This window comes from Festucalex cinctus, chromosome 8, assembly GCF_051991245.1.
Source record: "Festucalex cinctus isolate MCC-2025b chromosome 8, RoL_Fcin_1.0, whole genome shotgun sequence".
In the NCBI taxonomy this organism is placed as follows: Eukaryota; Metazoa; Chordata; class Actinopteri; order Syngnathiformes; family Syngnathidae; genus Festucalex; species Festucalex cinctus.
In genome coordinates this window covers 5,949,011-5,972,190 of record NC_135418.1, presented here as the reverse complement: position 1 = coordinate 5,972,190, position 23,180 = coordinate 5,949,011, and the positions used below count along the sequence as shown (strand labels likewise).

At 38.9% G+C, this 23,180-nt stretch overlaps 1 protein-coding gene across 6 annotated transcripts in view; it reads left to right on the top strand.

The window, feature by feature from the left end:
* Positions 1-23,180, top strand: part of LOC144024588 (band 4.1-like protein 1) — a 92,390-nt gene that overhangs the window by 37,310 nt on the left and 31,900 nt on the right. For 5 of the 6 annotated variants that reach the window (XM_077531043.1, XM_077531044.1, XM_077531045.1 and 2 more), the window contains exons 3-6: positions 12,933-13,071; positions 13,368-13,535; positions 18,708-18,812; positions 20,761-20,803. In XM_077531043.1, coding sequence (XP_077387169.1) covers positions 13,033-13,071; positions 13,368-13,535; positions 18,708-18,812; positions 20,761-20,803 — 355 coding nt within the window. In that variant the 5' untranslated portion in view covers positions 12,933-13,032. The remainder of the gene's footprint in view (positions 1-12,932; positions 13,072-13,367; positions 13,536-18,707; positions 18,813-20,760; positions 20,804-23,180) is intronic. The other variant, XM_077531046.1, reaches the window with a different exon arrangement.

The following is a 23,180-nucleotide window of genomic DNA, read 5'->3' as shown; positions in this document are numbered from 1 at the left end:
TTCTGATAATGTCATCTTTCTCACAACTGTTACTATAATGACCAAGTTCTTGGCGCAAATCCATTGCCATGTGTGGTAAATCAGGTGCAAATTTGCTCCAAGCTGTCAGTTTTGTGGGCGTGTTTGCGCCGGTATATGATTAGAGCAATATCCTTAGTGAATAGGTGGGTAACTGGGCGCAGACTGCGGGTTCAGTTGTGGTGCAATATTTCGCGCTATTACCGGACACAGCGCATTCTTAGTGAATATGCCCCAATGTATTTCAAAACTAATGTTGCCGACATGCAACATTTAATATCTAATATTTTATATATAATAAATATTTTTTTTTCCTTGTGAATAAAAAACACTAAAACTGTTTAGAGAACCATTAAAATGGTTTAAAGAACGTTGCGGAAACATTGCGACTTTAGGTGAACCCTGACATGAAATCAACATTCGCTAGCATCGCAAATGTTCGCCCCTCAGTGGGATATGGCCTGTAAGGGTGGGTAAACAAGCTTTATTAATGTAATTTCATGTAATTGTTCTTAGTTGCAAACTAAGAGAGGTTGTATCTTAATGTGATGAGTGATGCACTCCTGGTTTCCCTTCCTTTGCAGCACTTTTTGTTTTGCCAGAGGCTGTGAAGCGATATTTGGTTTTAGCCAACCGTGAAATGCAGCACAATCGCATTTGAGCTCTCCCTGCAGCAAATTAATTTGAAGTTTCTATTTAATAAAAAAAAAAAAAAAGTAATACTTCACCACTAAATAGGTTTCCCAAATCACACTGATAATTGTTTTGTGTCAATATCATTAAGTATCAATACATAAATATACATTTTGTAAGTCCTGTTCTTGGTTCTTGTAGCAGTAGCATTCACTGGTGACTTTGATTTAGCGGGATTACACTCTTGATGATCATTGTCATTGTTGTTATGTAACTTTCAGCTGTCATGTAAACATGACACCAATAATGGTCCTAGTATTTATTTATTTATTTTTTTTAATTCAGAAATACTGTGAAAGCATGGGGCTTGAAACGAGCAACATTCCATGTTTGGAAACCTTCCAACATGAATAAACCACGCTACCCATGTGCTGCTGTTAGCCACCTTGACTAATGTCGGTTTGTACACAGTGCACATTGTACGCATGCACGTCTGTGAGTGTGGCGCGCTTTGGTTGGACACGAGAGAGGACAGAACTAACTGGCTAGATACAAATCTTGCTAGCAGCTTCAACAGTGTATACTGTCTCCACCAGTAACTGTTTTTTTCATGTTAAAAAATATGGCCAAACAATTCCATTATTGGAGAATGAGGAGAGCAGTGGTAGTATATTGTTTGTCTTCTTTCCCAGCTTACCTTCGGCAAGAGGTGGGATTTACCCTGCACAAGTTGGCCAATCACATATGGTGAACCCCTGCAAATCAATGTTCATCGTTTGTGCCCCCGCGACATGTATTTTTTTTTGCAGATTACAGTATACATTGCAAGTCTGAATCTCTCAGTGTCACACAGCATTTCCTCTACATCCCCTGAATCTGAATGATGAGTACACTGAATATATTTAAGATCTTGATATCCTAATTAGTCTTTTAGAGCTAGCCTAGGCCTCCAATTTTGTAATTACAGAGAGGCTCCACTGTGATTACTGATGCTGCAGTGCAGAGCCAGCTGAGATGTTCAGTGCTTTGCGTTATCTGCATCTTCAACTGCTTATTATTTGATATTGCAAAAGGCAGAGGACAAATGAGATATTCATATGTATTTGATATTATGCGATATCATCAACCTTGCGTTCTTCATGTAAAGCAGGTTTTCTTTAGCTTGTTTGTGGGGTCAGGTAAACGTTCCCCTCAGCACCCTAACAGTAAAACGTCTTCACAAAGAGACACTGATTAGCACACAAGTCTTCCTTTAGCAGCTCTGCTCTCTTGCATGGTACTGTGCCCCGTTAATGTTGAGTGCCATATGGTGTGGCCATGTGCCACATGCTCCCGTGGGTGCCAGGCAACAAGCTCCAATTGGGCCATGATAATGACTCAGGGTGATGCTGAAGGCAGTGGCACTGTTGGGATACTACCGTACTCTACATTTTGGGGAAGTCATCTTTTGCTTGTGGCTCAGTCCAGTTGGTGACATGCAATGTGCGCTGCCTGTTGATGTCCTCACACCATCATAGCCGTGTGGTATTTTGCATGCATGTGGAGGAGCCTTATATAACCACACATGCTGGCATGGAAAAGCAACAGACCATCGGCATCATATTTGCTGTGTCCATGGCTCTCCTTAAGACCAGTGTGTAACAAGCAAAGCAATGAAACAACCAACCACGTGCACAACCTTACTATGTGCATACTACTTGGTAAGCAGTACTGGTATTTAGTCGTGTATGTGCGTGCATACGTGCCATGCATATGTGTGAGTGTCTATACGCATATATTTCGTCATTGCTTTGATTTTTAAATTTAAAACATGTCTGTCGTCTTTTCTGTCTTTTCATCACACTCTTTGTAGTATATTTAACACAGGGGTGTCCAAACTACGGCCAGGAGGCCATTTGCGGCCCCTCGTCCATTTTTCAGTGGCCCGCGCCATATGTTAAAAATGGCATTTGACTCCGTTCAAATAAAATAAACAAAACAAAAATGTTTGGAGATGGTCAAAGTAAGAAGGGAGGGTATCGAAAAACAGGTGCCATTAAAGGTTCTTTTAGTTAACTAAATCTAATGGAAAAACTAAAACTAAAATTCAAAAAACAATATTGTTACCGAAATAAAATAAAAACGAAAATGCTTTTAAAAAAACGAAAACTAACTGAAACTACATTTAATGTTTACAAAACTAACTAAAACTAACTATAATTACAGCAAACATGTCCTTCGTTTTAGTTTTGGTAATTAATTTAATGCATGAGCCTTTGGGATGATTTTAAATGTGATTTTTAGTAGATTTATTTTGATATAAACCGGAATAATGACGTTTGAAAGTATGTCACACAGTAGTGACGTCATCTAGCAGCAGCCAATAGAAAAGCACCTTCAGATGATGTCGCGCCCATGGTGTTTTTTTAAATATTGCACACAAGTAATACACATTAAAATAAATAAATAAATAAAAAATACTGAAACTAACAAACTACACTAAAACTAAGCATTTTTTTTTAAAAGAATTAAACTAATAAAAACTAACAGAACCACTGAAAACTAATAAAAAACTAACTAAAATGAAAAATTCCAAAACTATAATAACCCTACTGTGTTGAGTACGATGTTTGCCACTGACTGAGTGTGTGTTGTTATGTTGGCACTATTTTGTTGTGCGGAAGGTTACGTGCATTGTGTTGTTAAAGGAAAATAAAGGAGGGGCCTCCCTGTACTCGTTGAGCCAACGTGCAGGGCAGTGTGGTGAGAAAGGCAAAAGACGTCTCCTGTTTCGTGTATTACTTTTGCTCACAGACTCCATCTGAAAAGATGTTTACAGCTACCACAACCTCGGGCGAGGGACCAAGTGTCTCCTGAGCGCGAGACGAGAGGTCCGCTGCGGCGCTATCAACATACTGCCATATTACATAGCATTTTTCTAAATATGCAAAAGCACAAATAAATTATTTGCACAATTTATTTTTACAAAGTGTCTCACTCTGTTTTGTCAACTGGTCTTTCTCAGTACCTAGACATAAAATCAGCAAAGGAGTGTTATTCTAACAGTGGACTATACGAGAGAAGAGATGAGTTCTCCTGTGGCTTATGATGCCTAGACAATTTTCTGGCTAATAATTTATGACTCATTCTTTGATATGACTACTAAGGGCAAATGGAAATAGAAATGTGACATTTGTGGTGATAGTTCTGAGAATAGAGGGCAGTTAAGTGTTCGTCCCTCATAAGACAGACAAGCAAAGTAGTGGCGAGATGATTCTCTCTGAATGTATTACCACTCTTTCTAATGAACTCAAGGTCAATAAGGTCATATCATTTCAAAGTGCAGTTAAGCATGTCTACTACCATAATATTCATGAAGGTTGTTGACATTTATATTCAATGGCTTTGGCACTCTTGCGAAGCAGAGATCATGTTGATTTTTTTTTTTTTTTTTCAAATAGAGTTTGTATAAAAAATATAAATTGACTGGATTTTGAGATGAGAGTTCTGATTATCTTTTTAAAATAAACTAGTCTCAACCAGGCTTGAAATGTTACTCACCTATCTCAATGGTAATATCACATTTGTAATCCCCTGATAATATTATGAAATCATATTTACATACAACATATATTATTTTTAAATAAAAAATGGAAATAATAATACATTAGATTTATATTGCACTTTTCTGGACACTCAAAGACAATTTTACAATGGATACATTGTTCATGCATTCCACACATTCACAGTCTTGTGGCGATAAACTACGTACGTAGCCACGGCTGGTCTGGGTCAGGCTGATGGAAGCGTGGCTGCCCATGTGCTCCTATGGCCCCTCTGACCACCACCAATCATTCACACCATTCATAAACCAGGGTGAGTGGCACTGGAGGCAATCTGTGTGAAGCGTCTTGCCCAAGGAAACAGCACATGACCTGGAGAGAGTGGGAATCAAACAGCGGACTTTTGGTTTACCGGAGAACTGGCTCTACCTCCTGAGCCACGGCTGCCACACAAGTGGGTCAAATGTTAGAAAAGCCCCCCGTTTTATACTTAACTATTTTTAATAGGGCAAAACCAATAAGAATCCTTCTTTGACAATTTAAATCTAAACATTTTCTGAGTTACTGCGATTGGCTGGAAACCAGTCCAGGGTGTCCCCTGCATACTGTCCAGAGCCAGCTGAGATAGGCGCCAGCACCCCCCGCGACCCTTGTGAGGAATAAGCGGTCGAGAAAATGGATGGATTTTCTGAGTTATTCCCACTGGATTGTGCAAATGTGCCTTGTCATGCTACATACAATGTACAGTGAAATAGTCATTAGCCAATCTACTTCAGTCAGGAGATCCAGGTTTTAATCTGTTGGATCTTCTTTGTGTGTGGTTTTCATGTCCAAATTAAACTATCAGAATAATTCACAACCACTATGTGGTGGCACTTCAGTGTGTAATGATAGAGAAAGTATCCAATTTTACTTGATTTATCAGTAAAACAATATGTAAGATCTCTGTGTGTCTTCACTTCCTGCAAGTATATCAGTTTTGTTTTGAATTAAGCAAGTCAAATTTACACTGAGTCTTTAAACTTGTGAGATGACATAATTATTTATATTTGAATCCTTTTTGTAACATTGAGATTTTTTTAAATTGTAAAATATGTGCCTTGGATCAATTGAGGTTAGAAAATTTTGCAGTGTTCATTCTGCTTGGAAAGGAGCAGAATGCCCATTTCCACGCTATTTTCGTTGGTTAGAAATTAAAATATTTAAATATATTCAATATGCAAATACCATTTGCTCCGATTGGGACTCTGTTCTCCTTAATTTTAATAATAATTTGGCAATGGAAAACAGCTTTCCCGTTCCTGCTATGTGGGTGTTTTGTGGTCTTTCTTCATTGATAGATAGCTATTTAATACATAGCTCAAACAAACAAACAAACAAACAAACAAACAAACAAACAAACAAACAAACAAATTGGCTTTAGGGGTGGTGGAAGATTTGAATAGTGGCTTGTACATACCACAACTGGTAGAGGCTTGATAAAATATTCATACATGACAAGAGAGCCAAAGGAAAAACAAGTGAATGTAAAAGTTGAATGAAGAATCCAGAATGCTGCTGCAAAATTTGTCATCAAGTCTTTTGACAGACATGAATGAATTAACAGAGTGACACACCGCTTCTTAGCAGTTATCTTGTCTAATATGGAACACACAAATTGCTTTTCTGTGAATCTCTGTTTAAATAATCCAAAACAGAAGATGATATGATATGAATGATATGAAGAACTAAACTTCAGCCAGGATTCCTTGCCAAAAAAATAAATAAATAAATAAAATTTAATTTGTGCTAGGGCTGGGCAATAAATCGAATTAATTCGATATATTGTCATTTAAAAAAATCGAATCATTGAAAATTTGCTAAATCGTGAAATCGAGTTTTGTCTTCTGGATTATTAAAAGCTGTTGTTCTTATGTTCTGTTACATCTGAATGCTTTTATGTAGGGATGTTCGATACCACTTTTTTTTCCAGACCTATACCGTACTCAGACCCTCAGTACTCACCGATACCGATACTAACTGCCGATACCAGTAGTACGTTTTAACAAATACAAAAAATCATTAAAAGGTATTTTTAAACAAATATATTTCCCTTAATTTTGACCAAAAAAAACCCAGCACAGTAACTCTTCAATAGTCTTAATGCTCAAAATAAAACACAAAAATGCTCTTTTAGTTCAAGATTCACAATTTTGAAGTATTTCCAAACCAGTGAAGTTTTGGTGAAAAACTGCTGCAAGCTAGCGCCAGTTACGGCAAGGAGGCCTCACTTAACGTCTTCCCCCTCTGCCATCGGTCGCTTGTACTCGTCTGCGTCACGAGTACTCGAGTACTTGAAAAAAGGCTGCTATCGGCCTGATACCGATACCTGGTATCGGTACTCGCCCATCCCTAATTTTATGTGTTGTAATTTTGCACAAGTGGCAGAATGCTGGATGGGTGGTTTATAAGACATGTTTACAATAGCTACCAACTACTTAATTGTGGCATTCAAGCACAAACTATGAATGTTAAGTTTGTTAAAACTGATTTAGAATCGGTATACGTTACTGGTGTCTGAACATTTTGCACAGGAATTATTTTTGAATAAATGAAACCTTTAAATAAACGTTTTTTGGATTTATTAGTATAAAATTGATTCAAATTGTAATCGTCCTGGATGGCTGCAACAATCGAGATTTTATTTTTTGGCCATTACGCCCAACCCTGATTTGTGCTTACCCCGTCAATTTTTCGATGAATAGTAACCACTTTGACAAACATAATACATTTAATTCAGGCATGTACTGTAATGTGTTATCCTTAAAGCAGAGCCCACCCATGATTGTTCGAAATGGAATTTTGTCCACTCCGACCACCGGGCTTTGCAAGTTTTCTGGGGGAAACTTTGCTTAAGCATATTTGAAATGAGTGGCCATCCCTTCACTGAAACCGTCATCAGTGCCATGAATTGCTTTTTTGGGTAGGGTAAGAATTTGTCATTGACTGCTGTCGTGGGCGTCTCTGGTAATCAGGATCAGATATTGTAAGCACTTTGTCTCCTTTCAAATGGTCTGACTTGGAATTACAGGTCTTTGCACGGGAAATTACATTTCCCCTCAGATTCAATGTAGTGTGAAGGGAAATATAATGTTTGTGACAATCTGTCTTAACGTGCATGCCTCCATCGTATTATTGTACATTGACAGTACAATGTGAAGTTACATTTAGTAAAGTAAGTCGCAAGACAGCACATCCAATAGTCGAGAGTTGGTAAAGACGTGACTTTTTCTCAGTTGAAATTAGGGCTGCCACAAACGATTATTCTGACTAGTCCTCTAAGGACCATTGTCTTTGTAACGGTAGAATTAGTTTTGTAACCTTAATTAGACCTTGTTAGATTGTGCAATTGTTGTAACTGGTAACTGTGTTTTGTCTTACATTCAATATACCATTTATTCATTGCAGTAATCCTGTTCAACCACCCATGTGCTTAAGTATATTTGAAATAAGTGTCTCCACATTTGCTTACTGTACATTCTGGTTTCTATTCTCCTATTAGGCATGCACGTACTATGCTCCCTCAAGTTTAGCCTCTCTTGTGTCTGGTTATGCAAATGCCCCCCGTAAAGTATGTTGTCTCAATTGAAGCATGTGGAAAGGTCACACAATGTCTTCTTGAAGTGTGTAATGAAGGATACTGATCCTACTGTTGGATCGGGCTAGTCCTTTCTGGGACAGGACCTACCATGAGAGCCTCCAGGCGACTTTCTGAGTGAGAGGCAGGTGCACCGAGGACTTGTATTAAATACATAAATAGATAAATAAACACCTTTTCAAAGTATTTCAAAAATGTAAATACAAGAGATATGAGATCAGAATCCGAGATCAATCAGTCATAAATACGCCTATCAGCAGCATACAGTGCAGCATAGAGCAAATGGTGAACCTGTTAAATGTTGGTATGTATGGGGTGGCCTTGTCCCTATCACAAACTCGCCCTGATTTGCGAGATCTATTGTGGCATAGATCAGAAGAGCTGCCACACATCAGACAGAAGCATTGCTGCATTTTAGGGAGTGTCAGAGCTATTTACAGCCACTTGAGATGTTTAGATTTTACTGCTCAGTTAAGTACTTGCTTCCCACTGGAGTACATTTTTTTTTCTTTGGAAGGACATTGGGCGCCACTACTAAAACCTCTTCTCCTTCTGTGGGGATTGAATTTCCATAATTCATGTTTGCACGAGGAGTCATAGTACACTTTGCAGCCATTATTTTTTGTCTGTCTGAAATTGGCCTATTTTGAGATTGTGGTCTTATATCATACAAATGATCTGCTAGATCCTATACTCCTGGGCTGTTGGATTTTTTTCACCGTGATTATTAGGCATGTGTGCATGATTTGTCACTGAATTGCACGTCAATTAGTAGAGGTGAGCAATTTACAATTTACAATGTTGCTGGTCCGTCATTCGTCAGCGCTCTGGGCACCCTTCCGTCATTGCCAGACAGTCTTTTTTTTTTTTTTTCAAGCGGGACCAAAGTGTTATCATCAGTCTGACATTTTATTTTAACCATGCTTCTGTCGCCACGCAGTAAATTCTGTAGAGTAAATTTGATTCTATTTAGAGTGGGACCAAATAGACTCAGTATTAGAGTAATATTTACACTTGGAAGAGAGTAAAATAAATAATTGGAAAATAAATAAAGAAAAGTCACTCAAGGGTTGAGGAACAAACTCACGACCTTCACGACTTTGGGAAACAGCCGATCTACTCCCTGAGCCACGCAGCTCCTGCTGTGTGTCAGTATATTGCTCATGTCAGCTGGAATCGTCGTCCTTGTGGAGATAAGCAAGCAGTAGGAGCGGCATACCTCATGTGGTATTGTGGCAGTCCTCCAAGAGAAAGGTCATGAGTTCGGTCCTCAACCCTTGAGTGACTTTTATTTTTTATTTTTCAATTCTTTATTGTACTCTCTTCCAAGTGTAAATATTAGCCAACTCTAAAACAAATTCTATTTGGTCCCACTCTAAATAGAGCGAAATTTACGCTACAGAATTTGCTGTGCACTTCATCACCACTCTTTTAGGATTTACAGACAAAGGCTGTGTTCAGACTGCAGGCATATCGGACTCCAATCGGATTCCTCCTCAAATCTGATTTTTCGAGCTGACTGTCCAGACTGTTTTTAGCAAGTGTCCAAATCCGATCTGGCCCTGTTCAGACTGAGCCACATTATTGACCCATCTGACAGGTTGCTGTTGCAACGATGTGGAACGGATGTGGAGCTCAGTGCGTGTCGTGTTTGACGTCATTATGAGGCTTACCGCTCCAGAATTACACTTTCTCGTTCGCAAGTGCGTTAAGTGGTTTTCTTCTCTCTCTTTTTTTTTTATTTTTTATTTTTTTAAATCAACCATATGAATATAGCTACGGACTGGCACAAATTCAGAATTTCCGGTTGCACATGTGAAGAACTGATGGGGTAGCGAAACCGTCTTCAGCTCAAGTTAACGTAAACTGTCCCTGTATTTCCAGTTGAGTATGAGAGGAGCCGACGGGGCAGTACGTGGAGCCGTCAAAGCGTTTGACTGCCGAGCAAGCCGGGCAGCAAACTGATTGGATATTGCCAGCGCTGGTGAATTGGGTTTTTGCATGCGAAGAGTGACGTCACGGACAGTCAAATCCGTTTTGAGTGTTTCGAGCCGACTGAGACGCATCCTGTCCATGAAACCGCCTCCCGCATGTGGTTTCAATCTGTCTAGTGCAGCGTCCAGTGTGCAACTTGACAGAGGGGACTGTAGACTTGTGTTCCTGTGAAGGAAACTGTGTCATTTAGATATTCAACCCTTGCCAACTGAATGCTCCCAGGGGATAGCTGTGATGAAAGGCGACAGAGACTAAATTCCATTTCCTGATTGGTTTGTACTGTTAGTTGGGGGATGGTACCTAAAAGAAAGACTGATTTTAATATAAAAGGCAGACAAAGTGTCTTCCAACTTGGAAGACTCTTTTGTATTCGATTTTGGCTCTCAAAAAGGCCAGTGTAGGCCTCAGCTCCCATAATCTTGTTCAATAGCTTAGTTAAAATTGCCATTTGTTGCATGATGCAGTGATCTAAAATGTTCTCTTTGAACCCTGTGTCGATATGCACCATTTATATAGGGAGAGAGTACACCATCAAAGGAAAGGAAAAGAACTGAAAAAAAAAGAAAAAAAAAGGAGGGAATGACTCGGCATGTCTTCCCCTCCAGGGTTCGAATAGCTCATATATGAGTTGCGTGGGCTCGACTTCATGCAGTCGTGCTTGAAGGGGTTTGGGAATCTTTGAAAAATGCTGAGTAGAAATTAACAGAATTTAAGCAATGGCCAAGGCCATGAATTGGTCCAAAATTACAGCTAGTGATTTACCTGACTTGGAAGGATGGTGAACGCTTTATAGTGTTAACAGTAGCATACGTTGGTTCGTGAGCGCTTGATCAACAGGCCTGCAGTCTGTCTGCTGGGTTTATTGCACTGGCCAGTTTGCCTATAGCAACCCGCAGTGCAAGACACAAGAGCAAATACAATAAGTGGTGGTGGAGGCAAGCCGAGGATCTCCATTAGGTCAACATCTCAGTCTTGATTTACAACCGTACATAACACAGCGTCTGACATTAAGCCTTTTTCAATGGTGGCAAGTTGTGATGGCCCCTTTAACTGTAATTTTCACGATGTAATACAATAAGTTACAATAACTATATAAAAAAAAATACTTAGTCTTTTTACTCTATTATTTAAGGCTTTAAATATGAACTATGTTTAATCAGTTGTTTAGAATGTATAAATATGTGATGTGTTTTCACACAGCCACGATCCCTTTTCGCCATTTCTGGTTTAGTTTTCGTTGCCTCGTCTAGTCGTCGGTACGTTCGCGCAAACCTCTTAGTTAATGACTTACTGGGCATTCTATGCTTAGCATTTGGCCCTGGCTGATGCAAGAGCTTTTGTTCTCTTTGTCATGTCACTGTTAGCCTTGATGGTCGCATCTCTTTCAGTTGAAACTTTGTTTTACAAATGAATGTCAAAACTATTATTTATGTCTGCGGTTTTTGGACCCAACTCCTGAACATAACATTGCATCAAACATTTAACAATTATCAATTACAGTATGGACTGTATCATTATCTGCTAGTAATGTAAAAATACATGACTTCACATCAATTTCAGCAGTGGGGGATTTAACATTTTAAAGTTTGTGTGGCATGTATGTTGGCTAAATTGCTTTTTACAGTACACGACATGCATCAGAGCTGAAATAAAGAGGAAATACTGTAATAGTAACCAACACAGGTTAGGTGGTATTTTTGCTACTGCATCTTTCCTCAGCTGTGATGCAGTGCTGAATGCCTCTCCTCCTTGCTAACTGAAGAATGGTAATCTTTAGCGCCACATTAGCTCAGTCTCTTCTTTTTGATATTTCTTAAAAATCCATTGTGCATGCACCTCAATTGTTCTCATATTTAGTCGTTCCTCTTCCCGCCTGAGTTTGTCTGTCTCTCCACTGAGGAGAGAGACGATCAGGTGTGTGGAGGGAAAAAAATATCTGTGCTGTGTTGTTACCATGGCAACGAATCCTCTGAGCTGAGCCAGTACTCTTCCACAGGCATGCATACATGCATACTCCCTGATGCCCTTGCTATCTGCCTTCATAGACTAATGCACAATCCTTAATTAAACCGGAGGCAGAACTGGGAAGCCTGAGCTTATTTTCATAAATAGAGTTACTAAGTAATGCATTACTGACATCACTGGTAGAAGGCCTCGAAAGATGGTTGATGTTGGCCCACGTCAGCAACACTACTGGACTCAGACACTATTCAGAAATCTCCTAATGGGGCCCCCTACTAGTAGGATTGATGCACAATGGTACAACAAAATGAAACTCACTCAGGGCACACACAAAAGAAAAAAAAAAAACAACAAAAAGTGGTAAATAAACGGGAATGTGTATCTGTTGCAACAGAAAAATAGTGATGCAGTTTTTTCTAGTCCCATCAAGAACATGTATACATAATCTAAAAAGGCCTCTGCATGCTGTGCATCCATTTTCTAATTGTGTTGCATTCTTCTGCAGTGATCTTATTCTCACTTCCTGGGTCGATTGTGGCCATCCGTCTGTTTCAAGGGAATTAACTCACTTGGGTGACTCTATTGCCTCGTTTTGCGACATCAATTTCTGTTAACGCAGTAATTAATCACACTTTCTGAGAAAATAGCTCCATAATGGCCTCTGTTTACCCCTTGTTGAGATTTTTAAGTCGTTTCATTATTACATAGAGATGGTCTATAATACTTTTTTCTGACTGACACCAGTTGAGTACTCAAATCTTCAGTAGTCACAGATATCGATAACAAGTGCTGACACCACTAGTATTTTGAGAAATAAACCCCCCCCCCCAAAAAAAAAACAAAAAACAAAAACAATAACTGACCTCTACATCTCAATATAGTATTTTGCCTGAATGCAAATTTATATTATTCTAATGTCTAATTTCTAGTTTCCTGATCATAAAATGGCTACAAGAGGGCGGCCAATCATGAGGAGCGATACCTTCAAATAAGGAGGAATCTGCCCAATACCGATACCTGGTATCACTTGCACTTCACTATTTTTTTAACATAAAGCTACGTTTAAAACAAAGTCGTTAATATTCATTATGCAGCATTTTTTCCATTTTCATCATTTTTGAAAGTGTTTATTTGTTCCCTCTCAGATTTCTGTCTTTGCTGAAGTGATCGAGGCGTGTGCTGAGTGTCCGAAACAAGCCAGGAGTCCTCCCAAGTCCTCCCAGGCAGCAGGGGGCAGTGGCTGACATGCAGGAGCCAATCTTGGATGGCGAGATGGCAAAACAGGTGGGATTACCATTTCGTTTTATAAATATACTCCTCGAATGACCTATGATGTCACTATGGAGTGATACAATAATTCTTACAAGTCTTTTTGCTTTGTAGATGTTTTTTATATTCACATTTTAGACAAATAAACAAGCAATCTTCGATGTTTGTCATCGAGCTTCTCTTTATACCTTCATGCTTTTTTCTGCTTGATTTTTCTTTTCTTTTTTTTAAGACAACAACAACAATACTAATAATATTGATTATAATACTATTGTGAGACTAATGCTGTCTGTACTTTTATTCGGCTAAAGGAGCAGAATTCTAAGCCTCTGGATGAACAGAAAGAGAACGACGACACATCGGAGAAGACATCTCCAAACAAAAACCTCAAATCACCACAGAAAGGCTCCAAGAGACATAAAACCACACAGTTTGAAGTAGCCCTGCTGGATTTGTCAGATTACAAAGGAGACATTGAGGTATGTGTTACACCAAGAATCATTTGTAATACATTTAGTAATTGCATTCTCACCAAAAGCGAGGGATGGCGATTGGGCGGCACGTTTAAATTGTAGTCAATGGAGTTCGTGCGCAACGGATTGAAAGTGCATGGGGCGGCGTGGAGGATGCGTTTTGCGCGTTGGGTGCGCAGCAGCGAAAATCCGCACATTCGTGACAAAAATCTGCACATTCGCATATTCATCGAAGTTAAAATTTTTTTTACTTTTTTCGCGTTTCGCCTCGCGGTGGCCAATCGGCTTCGAGTACGGGCCACGTCACGCACATCGTCCTCTCTATTGTCACCCCGAGCGCAACAACACGGCCAGCCGTGACAGTATGATGATCAAGAAAGTGCTGGTAAGTCTGTTTACTTGCTTTTTAACTGTACCGAGTTAGCAGCAGTGCTTATTATTAATGCCAAAGCTATTTTTAGCACAAATGCCGGATTGCCACTAAAAAAAGCTAAATGCTATCACGTACCTCAAAAGAGGAGAAAATAGTGCCGCGGCTGTTTTTTCCCAGGAAAGAAGTGGAAATAGTTGGCGGCGCCCACTTTTTGTTGACTCGCTAAAGTGCTCCACTTCCTTGTTCACAAAGGGACACCCTCCTCCGCTCCGGTGAGCACGAAAGCGCGAATGAGCAGCGATCGTTCCAAAAAACACTACGCGGTGAAACACTCGCGAATGAAGCGTTCCAGTTCACCTTTTCGGATTTGGTGAGAACATAGCATTAGTCTTGACAAGATTTGTTCAATTGCTGAAATGTATCTTTGTATTGGTCTTTGTGGGAAAATTATTGCTGTATAACACACCATTGGTTTGAAGAGGAAACAAGAGCGATGATGACATGCTGAGTGCTCATAGGACGTGATTTTACGTTTTGCATTGACACACACTGAAACACCACATCTTTGCTGATTGAAAGTGTTTCCACACTTGCATCTGTTGTTTTACTCCAGCAGTGTGAAATGACACGAAGCCATGCACAACACGTGCGTCTATGAATACACCAAAAAATATGTATATATATATATATATATATATATATATATATATATATATATATATATATATATATATATATATATATATATATATATATATATCCAAGCGAATTCTAGTTTTGACTGTTAATGAGTTGCACTTGTAAACATTTCTAGTAGAATAAGAGGTTATACGATATATACGATATACGTCATAATTAAATGAAGTCACACTATTTAGATAGATGACACAGCAATGGTATTACAGTATTGTCTGAAATACAATCACGGTCATGGATTGCGGATTGCAAGACCTGTACTGATTAGTAAAATGGATTAAATGAATGAAGCCCATTATTTTCACAAGCCTTCTCATGTAAAAATGGTAACGTTGGCTTTTGGGTGTGTAAAACACATCAGGAATGCGGCACATTCAGCACCATTTTCTTCAACATCCTGAAAACATTTCAGCAATACCTTTGGGTGCTGGCAACACTGCAAAAATAGTTCACATTATGCTTGTGAATGCTTTTACGTCTTGAGTGCTCTTAATATTTTCCAGTCCTCACAAAGGTGCATAAAGGAAAACCTCTTACTGCTGCTAAGAAATGTGAGAGTACACTCCTGTCTTAAGTAGTACAGTACTTTAATTGGAGGATATTCCACATTCATGCATAATTTAGTCTATCTATCTATCTATCTATCTATCTATCTATCTATCTATCTATCTATTCTAACTAGCCATCTAGCAATCTACCGACGACAAAACTCATTTTGACTTGTCATATGCATCTGTGCATCTGAGTCATTTAAGCGCACTGTGACAACACACCTTTCCTTTTGCAAACAGCACGCACAGTCCGTTCGAATGAGTGCACCTGCAATTTAGCAGCTGCTAGTTGAGCAGGTTAAGTGGCACGTTTGTTGAAATGAGCTAAAAATAAAGTCTGGCACCAGCGCTTTTGGAAAGGAGTCTGCCTGTTGCGCACCGACTGCTGGCTATACCTCAAGTTCTACCAACCTTAATTCCTCAGTTAAACATGATTGGACAATTATTGATGTCAAACTTTGAAGGAACAGTTGTGGAAAGCCTTTATTTGTTCCAGTAATAGTCAAAGGTCAATAAAATCATGGTTGGATGCGGCTGGCATAGAACAGTGGTCCAGTCTTCGAGAGCCCCTATCCAGCCTGTATTCCGTGGCTCCGTCCTTCAGCGCAGATGAATCTATTGATCAGCTAATCAGCAAGCGTTGCAGAAGCCTGATAACGATCCTGATCATGAATCAGGTGTGTTAGTGGAGAGAAACATGGAACACAGGCTGGATAGAGGCTCTCGAGGACCGAACTTGGGCACCCCTGGTTTAGAAGAACATTAGTAACCTACTGAGGACAAATTAAAATGAATATATATTAGCCTGGCCCCATAGTTCAAGTACTTCATATTTCGATACATGTGCAGTCATAGTACACCCCATTTTCTAGGAGCAGTCCTAAAATTGGAACAACAACATACATGAAAAGAGCAGAATTACCAAGCGTCACTCTACTGTCCTTTGACCTTTAATATGACATTGGGGTATCACTAATTCAAGTGCTAGCAGGGAATTGTTAAGAATCACTGCTTCACATTTACAGTACATCTGTTTCCATGGCAACACCATGATCCCCCCCCCCACCCCCCCAATACTCTTGATTGATTTATTTCTTTATTGCAGTGATGAACATGTATCTCCATCCATCCATCCATACATTTTCTTAACCGCTTGCTCCTCACAAGGGTCACGGGGGTGCTGGAGCCTATCCCAGCTGGCTTCGGGTAGTAGGCGGGGTACACCCTGAACTGTTTGCCAGCCAATCGCAGTAACATTTATCTCCTTACACATAATTCATCTGATTCGCATGATACCAATTTCAACATATTCTAAAAATTCAAGCCATGGGGGCTAGTAGAGCTGTTTGATTATGGTAAAAAAAAAAAAGATTATTTTGGCAATAATTGAAATCACGATTATTCAAACAATTATTATTATTATTATTATTATCCATCCATCCATCCATTTTCTTGACCGCTTATTCCTCACAAGTGTCGCGGGGGTTGCTGGTGCCTATCTCAGCTGGCTCTGGGCAGTAGGCGGGGGACACCCTGGACTGGTTGCCAACCAATCGCAGGGCACACAGAGACGAACAACCATCCACACTCACAAGCACACCTAGGGACAATTCGGAGCGCCCAATTAACCTGCCATGCATGTCTTTGGAGTGTGGGAGGAGACCGGAGTACCCGGAGAAGACCCATGCGGGCACGGGGAGAGCATGCAAACTCCACCCAGGAAGGTCCGAGCCTGGACTCGAACCGGAGACCTCAGAACTGGGAAGCGGACGTGCTAACCACTCGACTACCGTGCCGCCATTATTATTATTATTATTATTATTATTATTATTATTATTATTATTATTAGATACAAAACAAGAAAATGTTTAAGCATTTAAAAATATTAATACCAATTTAATAAATAGAAACACTTAAGTTCCTTTTGAGCCAAACAGAATTTATAATAATATTTATTTATTTAGTTATTTATTTAATTATTTATTTAATTATGTTGGCAAAAACTTTAAGTTGTACTGCAACATGTGCACTGTGCAGTAGGATGGTCATTTATATTTTGGTACAAAAGACAAGAACATGTTGAAACGTAAAAAAACATTAAAAAAAATATTAAGACAAATAAAATTCTTTGAAACACTATGATTAAGTTTCTTTTGGATGAAACAAAATGTATTAAATTATTAAGTTATTTTAAAATTTAAAAAGGTGAAAAATGTATAAATTTAACTAACTCAAAAATTTGTATTAATAATCTTTAGTTTATGATTATGCTTATTTTGTAATTGTGGAGTGTAATAATTGAAATTGTATATGAATTTCGATTAATTGCACAGCCATAGAAGCTAGTATATTTCCTCATTCCAAATATTCACAGGTTTTCCAAAAGGAAAAAATTCACCATTCATTATCAATGAGGCCAGGTTTCTTCCAACCATTTATTAACAATAGTGCATTGAACAGACACGTTTACATCATTCCCATTTTCAATATGACAACATTTCTCACTGACCAAAAATTGAACATTTTCACTTTTAAAATGACCACAATTCCCTATTCGTTCCCAATGCCGCATTTACGTCATTCCTATTTAAAAGTTAAATCATTCAGCTCATTCAGTTGACCTTGAAAACAATTTTCAACATGCCAGAATTGTGCACATACCAATAATTGCCAGGTTTTCACCCTAAAAAAACAAAAAACAAAAACAAAACCTCGCATAATAAGACATATTTTACACTATTTACTCCTCCCTCCACATTATTTGTCTGATTCAAACCATTCAAATTTCAACATTTTCAGATCATTCAAGCCATCACAATTGCTATTCCCATTCACAAAATTTGCAACATTTTCTAAAGCCCTAAATCAAAAAAAAAAATCAAAAAAATGTACATATTCACCTCCTGTTTCCACATATATACACCCATTTAAACCATTCAAACTTCAACATATTCAACCCATTCCAGGTCATTGTACATCATTCCACATCATTCTGTCATGACTGCGTCACGCCAAGGTTAAGTTTGGGTCATGACTGTGAGGTCAATTGTCGGTTTTGAACTGATGTAATCGGCATCTAGTTTCAATTGGTTTTAAGCTATGTGTTGTCAGGAGCTATGTGATGTCAAGAATCTTTAATCTCTTTACTGGCTCAAGAACCAACCAGATAATTCCAACCAATGAGATCGATTCACTATTTAAGCCAAACTGAGAAGTGTGTGTGTTTGTAAGGTCATATAAACACTCTGATTTGACCTTGAGTGTGAATGTAACTTCGAAGTGTGGTATGTGCCCTATGATTGGCTGACGACCAGCCTCGAGATGACCTCGCCTCTCACCCAAAACACAAATGCACTGATTGACACACAAAATCAGATGATATTGTTTTTATTTTTTGTCTCATCTCATCATATTATTGGTTAACAAAACGTTAACCATTTAGAAAAAGGCATGCGCGCTGGACCTCGCCCAGTGCTGCCCATCCATGCTAACATATTGGACGACATTTGTTCTGTTTGTTCTGACATTTGAAACTTGCCTGTGCATTTGTCATTGCAGAAGCACTCAAAAGGACAGACGCTGATAGACATGGTGTGTGAGCACCTCAACTTGCTGGAGAAGGACTATTTTGGCTTGACCTTTGCAGACACAGACACCCAAAAGGTCAGAGGATTGCTCACCACGATACTGTAGTAGGTGATTTGAATGCATAAACATCAACAAAGCAATCAGTATTCCTCTCACTTGTTGGCTGAGTTAACGCTCGCCACTGTGCACTATTCATCACTTAGAGATGAATGGAAAATGTAAATGCTTTGTCAGAATCTATGCAGTTTATGAAAATGTGTGCAGCTGGTGTAGAGATGAAAATGCTGCATTGAAGATGCATATTCAATTTTGCTAAACAAATATTTCTTGGAAGCAGAGTTGTCCAAGTATATTATTGTTGAGTGAAGTTAGACTGATGAAACCAAAGTTGAGGCTTATTATTTGAAACACAGTTGTGTGGTAGCTTATCATATAATTACATAATCGTCATTACAGTGAGCTGAGGGGGCCTTGATGTCTATGTTGACTATAGGTTAGCGGTTTTGTTAGACATTGGCCTCCTTAAAGGCAGGTATGCGATTGCACAACAGGCCACAGAGGACGGGCCTTCCTTTTGATGGGAGAAAAGATGACAAGACTAAGTTTCGCTTAAATCTGGAGTACTTCCTCCGTTATTATCATCAACATGGAGACATCTTGACATCTCACTTGTTGTGACTTGTTGCATAGGGGAGAGTTGATGATGGTGCACAATATTTTCCATATAGACAAGAAGAGTTAGTAACCAAGATAAAAAAATCCATCCATCCATCCATCCATTTTCTTGACCGCTTATTCCTCACAAGGGTCGCGGGGGCTGCTGGCGCCTATCTCAGCTGGCTCTGGGCAGTAGGCGGGGGACACCCTGGACTGGTTGCCAACCAATCGCAGGGCACACGGAGACGAACAACCATCCACACTCACACGCACACCTAGGGACAATTCGGAGCGCCCAATTAACCTGCCATGCATGTCTTTGGAATGTGGGAGGAGACCGGAGTACCCGGAGAAGACCCACGCGGGCACGGGGAGAACATGCAAACTCCACCCAGGAAGGTCCGAGCCTGGACTCGAACCGGAGACCTCAGAACTGGGAAGCGGACGTGCTAACCACTCGACTACCGTGCCGCCCTTAAAAAAATCAAATGGAAATTTTAATATATCAAAATAATGTGTTATGGTCCATGGTGAGCACATATGAACACATACATTAGAGAGAATATTTTGGCTTTATTTATTCAAATGTAGCGGACTGTGTTCTTTCACTGATTCTCTCATATTAAAGGAGCATTTATGTAATATAAACAGTAATTTTACATGACAAGATAAATAAAGATTGGAAATATTCTCAATTTAACTTTTTGATGTTTATTTTTCTTATTAGTCAGCGTCTGTATAAAGAAATCCCAAAGCACCCAATTAACTTTTAGATGCAAGTACAGTGAAGCGTTTCAAACATCACATTTAATAATAAGAGCATATTTTAAAAAACACATCCACACACGCATCATCACTGTTTATACTTTGTAGTGTACTCAACTGAATTCATTTTGAAAAGGATTTGCTAATCATTGTGTTGTTTTTTTCATTTATTTATTTTACACAACGTCCCAACATCATTGAAATTAGTTTGTGCAATAACAGATATTCCATCGAGAATATTCCACTGCTCTTTCGTTTGCTGCATGAATGTGCAGTCAGGTTACTTTTGGTCAACAGGCTGATGAGCTCTTCTGGTGGCCAAATAATAATTTGTGCCACTGCTGACAATTTAGATCAGAGCATGATCAAACAGGATAAGAGCAGCAGGCTAAAGATCGCTCATTTTGCAATACAATGAAGAAACAGATGCTTTCATCATATCGTAATTGCTCAGCTGTGGAGGACTTGCATTCTTTATTTCAACATATGGAGAGGCTTTCATGAGGGACACCAATGGCAATTAAAGTAAAATGTGTCACCAGCATTTGCAATTGCCATATTTGCTGTCCGCCCTGCATGAATGCTGCCTTCTGTCTTCCAGAACTGGTTGGACCCCTCCAAGGAGATCAAGAAACAGATGCGCAGTGAGTATCTTATCCAGGAAGTCAGGATGATACATATTTTGCTCTTTGCATCAAGATACAATACACAATTGATGAAAAAATGGATGCAAAATTTAACATCATGATTTCATCTAAGTGGCACTCACCAGTCTCATTATTTAGCCTACTGTATTTGTGTAATCTAATCAAAAATGTAATTCCAGAGCAAAATCAAAAGGTTGTAAGCACATTCAACTCAGGTTAAATAAAAAACAAAAATGAGTCAAATTAACTCATTCACTGCCATTGACGGAAAAAGATGTCAAATGATGCATTTTTTCTGGTCTGGCAATGAATTATTTACCAGTTGTTAAGTTTCAATTCTCTTCAATGTTCAGTGTTGTCATTGGACATTTAACTCAACCACAGTTTGATAGGTTGGTTATTTTGTGTGAGTTTGAGATGATGATCATTCGCTCATAAAAGTTACTCTGAACTGTTTGTTCCCACCCTATTCTGAAAGGATGACAATGTCCTTGTCATTTATTTTACAATGCCAGTAGGTGCTAAATTCACTCTGTCACAGAGGAAATCAATAGAAATTAAAATAATTCATTGCCTGGAGTTTGTTTGCCTTAATCAAGACCACTTGTTACACCACAAAGCAGAAGAATTGACAGTGTAAGTGTTGACAGATATACACTAACCAAAAAACAAGTATTATCATTAATTAGCTTATGCACATCCATTAAATTACAAGCTTTGTTTGGCCTACGTATTCAAAGAGAGCTAAAGAAGAGAAAAAGTACAGTGCACGGACAAGATTTTCCAAAACTGATTTTACAAATACTTTCAAAGAACTTAAACATCAATCATTGTTTTTGCACATGTACACAAAAGCAGTTACACTTTGTTGGTATGTTTTTAATCTTTATCCAGTCACATTTTTCACTGATAATAAAAGACACCAACAAATCAGGGGACTATATTATACACAAGCACAGAGAAAAAAGCCTTAAACCAGCGATTTTCACTGAAGCAACCCCATTCCCTGATTTTGCCACAGAATATTGTGTTCTATTGCTATAAAAACATGGAACCTACCAGAAGAAAGATTAGAGTCTCTTCTTTCATCAGGAAAAAACGTCTATTTCTATCTGTTTTCATATTGCAACAATTAGCATTGGAATATACCATATTTTCCGCACTATAAAGCGCACCTAAGAGCCTTCAATTTTTTCAAAAGCTGACCATGTGCCTTATAATCCAGTGCGCCTTATATATGGATCAATATTGAGCTGCAACAGGTCTCGCTGTCAAGACGCTATCGGTGACCCTGCACGATCGGTTACGCGCAGAAGTTTCGCCATCTTAGATCGCAAGCTAATACTATTACTTTACCTCAGAGAAAATAATAAAACAGCTGTTGATTCATTTTGGGAGTGAATGGAGTTGTCAGAAAGCTGTTTTGTAATCTATTAATAAAGTTTGACTGACCTATCTGACTGTTTTGTTGACATTCCCTTTAGCGCAGCACCATCTAATGGATGCATAACGTAACCCCAGCCTCTACTGTAGCGCCTTATATATGGAAAAAGTTTTAAATTATGTCATTCATTGAAGGTACGCCTTATAATGCGGTGCGCCTTATAGTGCGGAAAGTACGGTAGCTTAGTTTTATCATTACTCACAAATCTGCTTCGAACTGCGGGGAAATCAGCTTGTTTGCAACATGGCCCTGGTTGATTTGTTTCCTGTGCTGCCACCTGCTGGTCCTTTTTGTAATAACTACCATTTCTTCAACCGTTCTCTGCAGTTCAGAGGCTGCATCAAAGCCCTCTGTATCCTCTAGCATAAAAAAAAACAACTTAAAAAAATTTATAAATATGTCTTTACCATATATAATTTAATGCCCTTAAATGTGATCAAGAATTCACACAGTCGCTGATTCAGGCTTTTTTTTCTTTTTCTTTTTAATCAAAGAAACAAGCGGTACAAAACACAATCAACATGAGCTGCTGTTAGCCGCAACTCATGCTCATGTGCTCCTCAACCAGACTAACAGAGCCAAACTTCCTCAACTTTTTTTTTTTTTTTTTTTGTGGCAAAAAAGTTTTTTTTTTATTACTGAATCAAACAAAATGGATTTAAAACAATAAACAAATTAGAACTATGAACTAAGAACTACAAGTTTCTGGATCGTCCAGTGGCTGAGAGGGGCATCCATCCGAGTTAGCATCTGCACTGATTCCAAGACTGGTGTTATCGAAGAACCCCCTTTCGAAAGGTTCCGGAGAATATATTGTCACTTGTGGCTTTGTCAAAAAAAATTGCTTTTTGGAGAGTCAAGCAGTGAAACTCTTGGTGAATCGAACTCATAACTGGCCCCACCCACAAACTCACACACACAACAATGAAC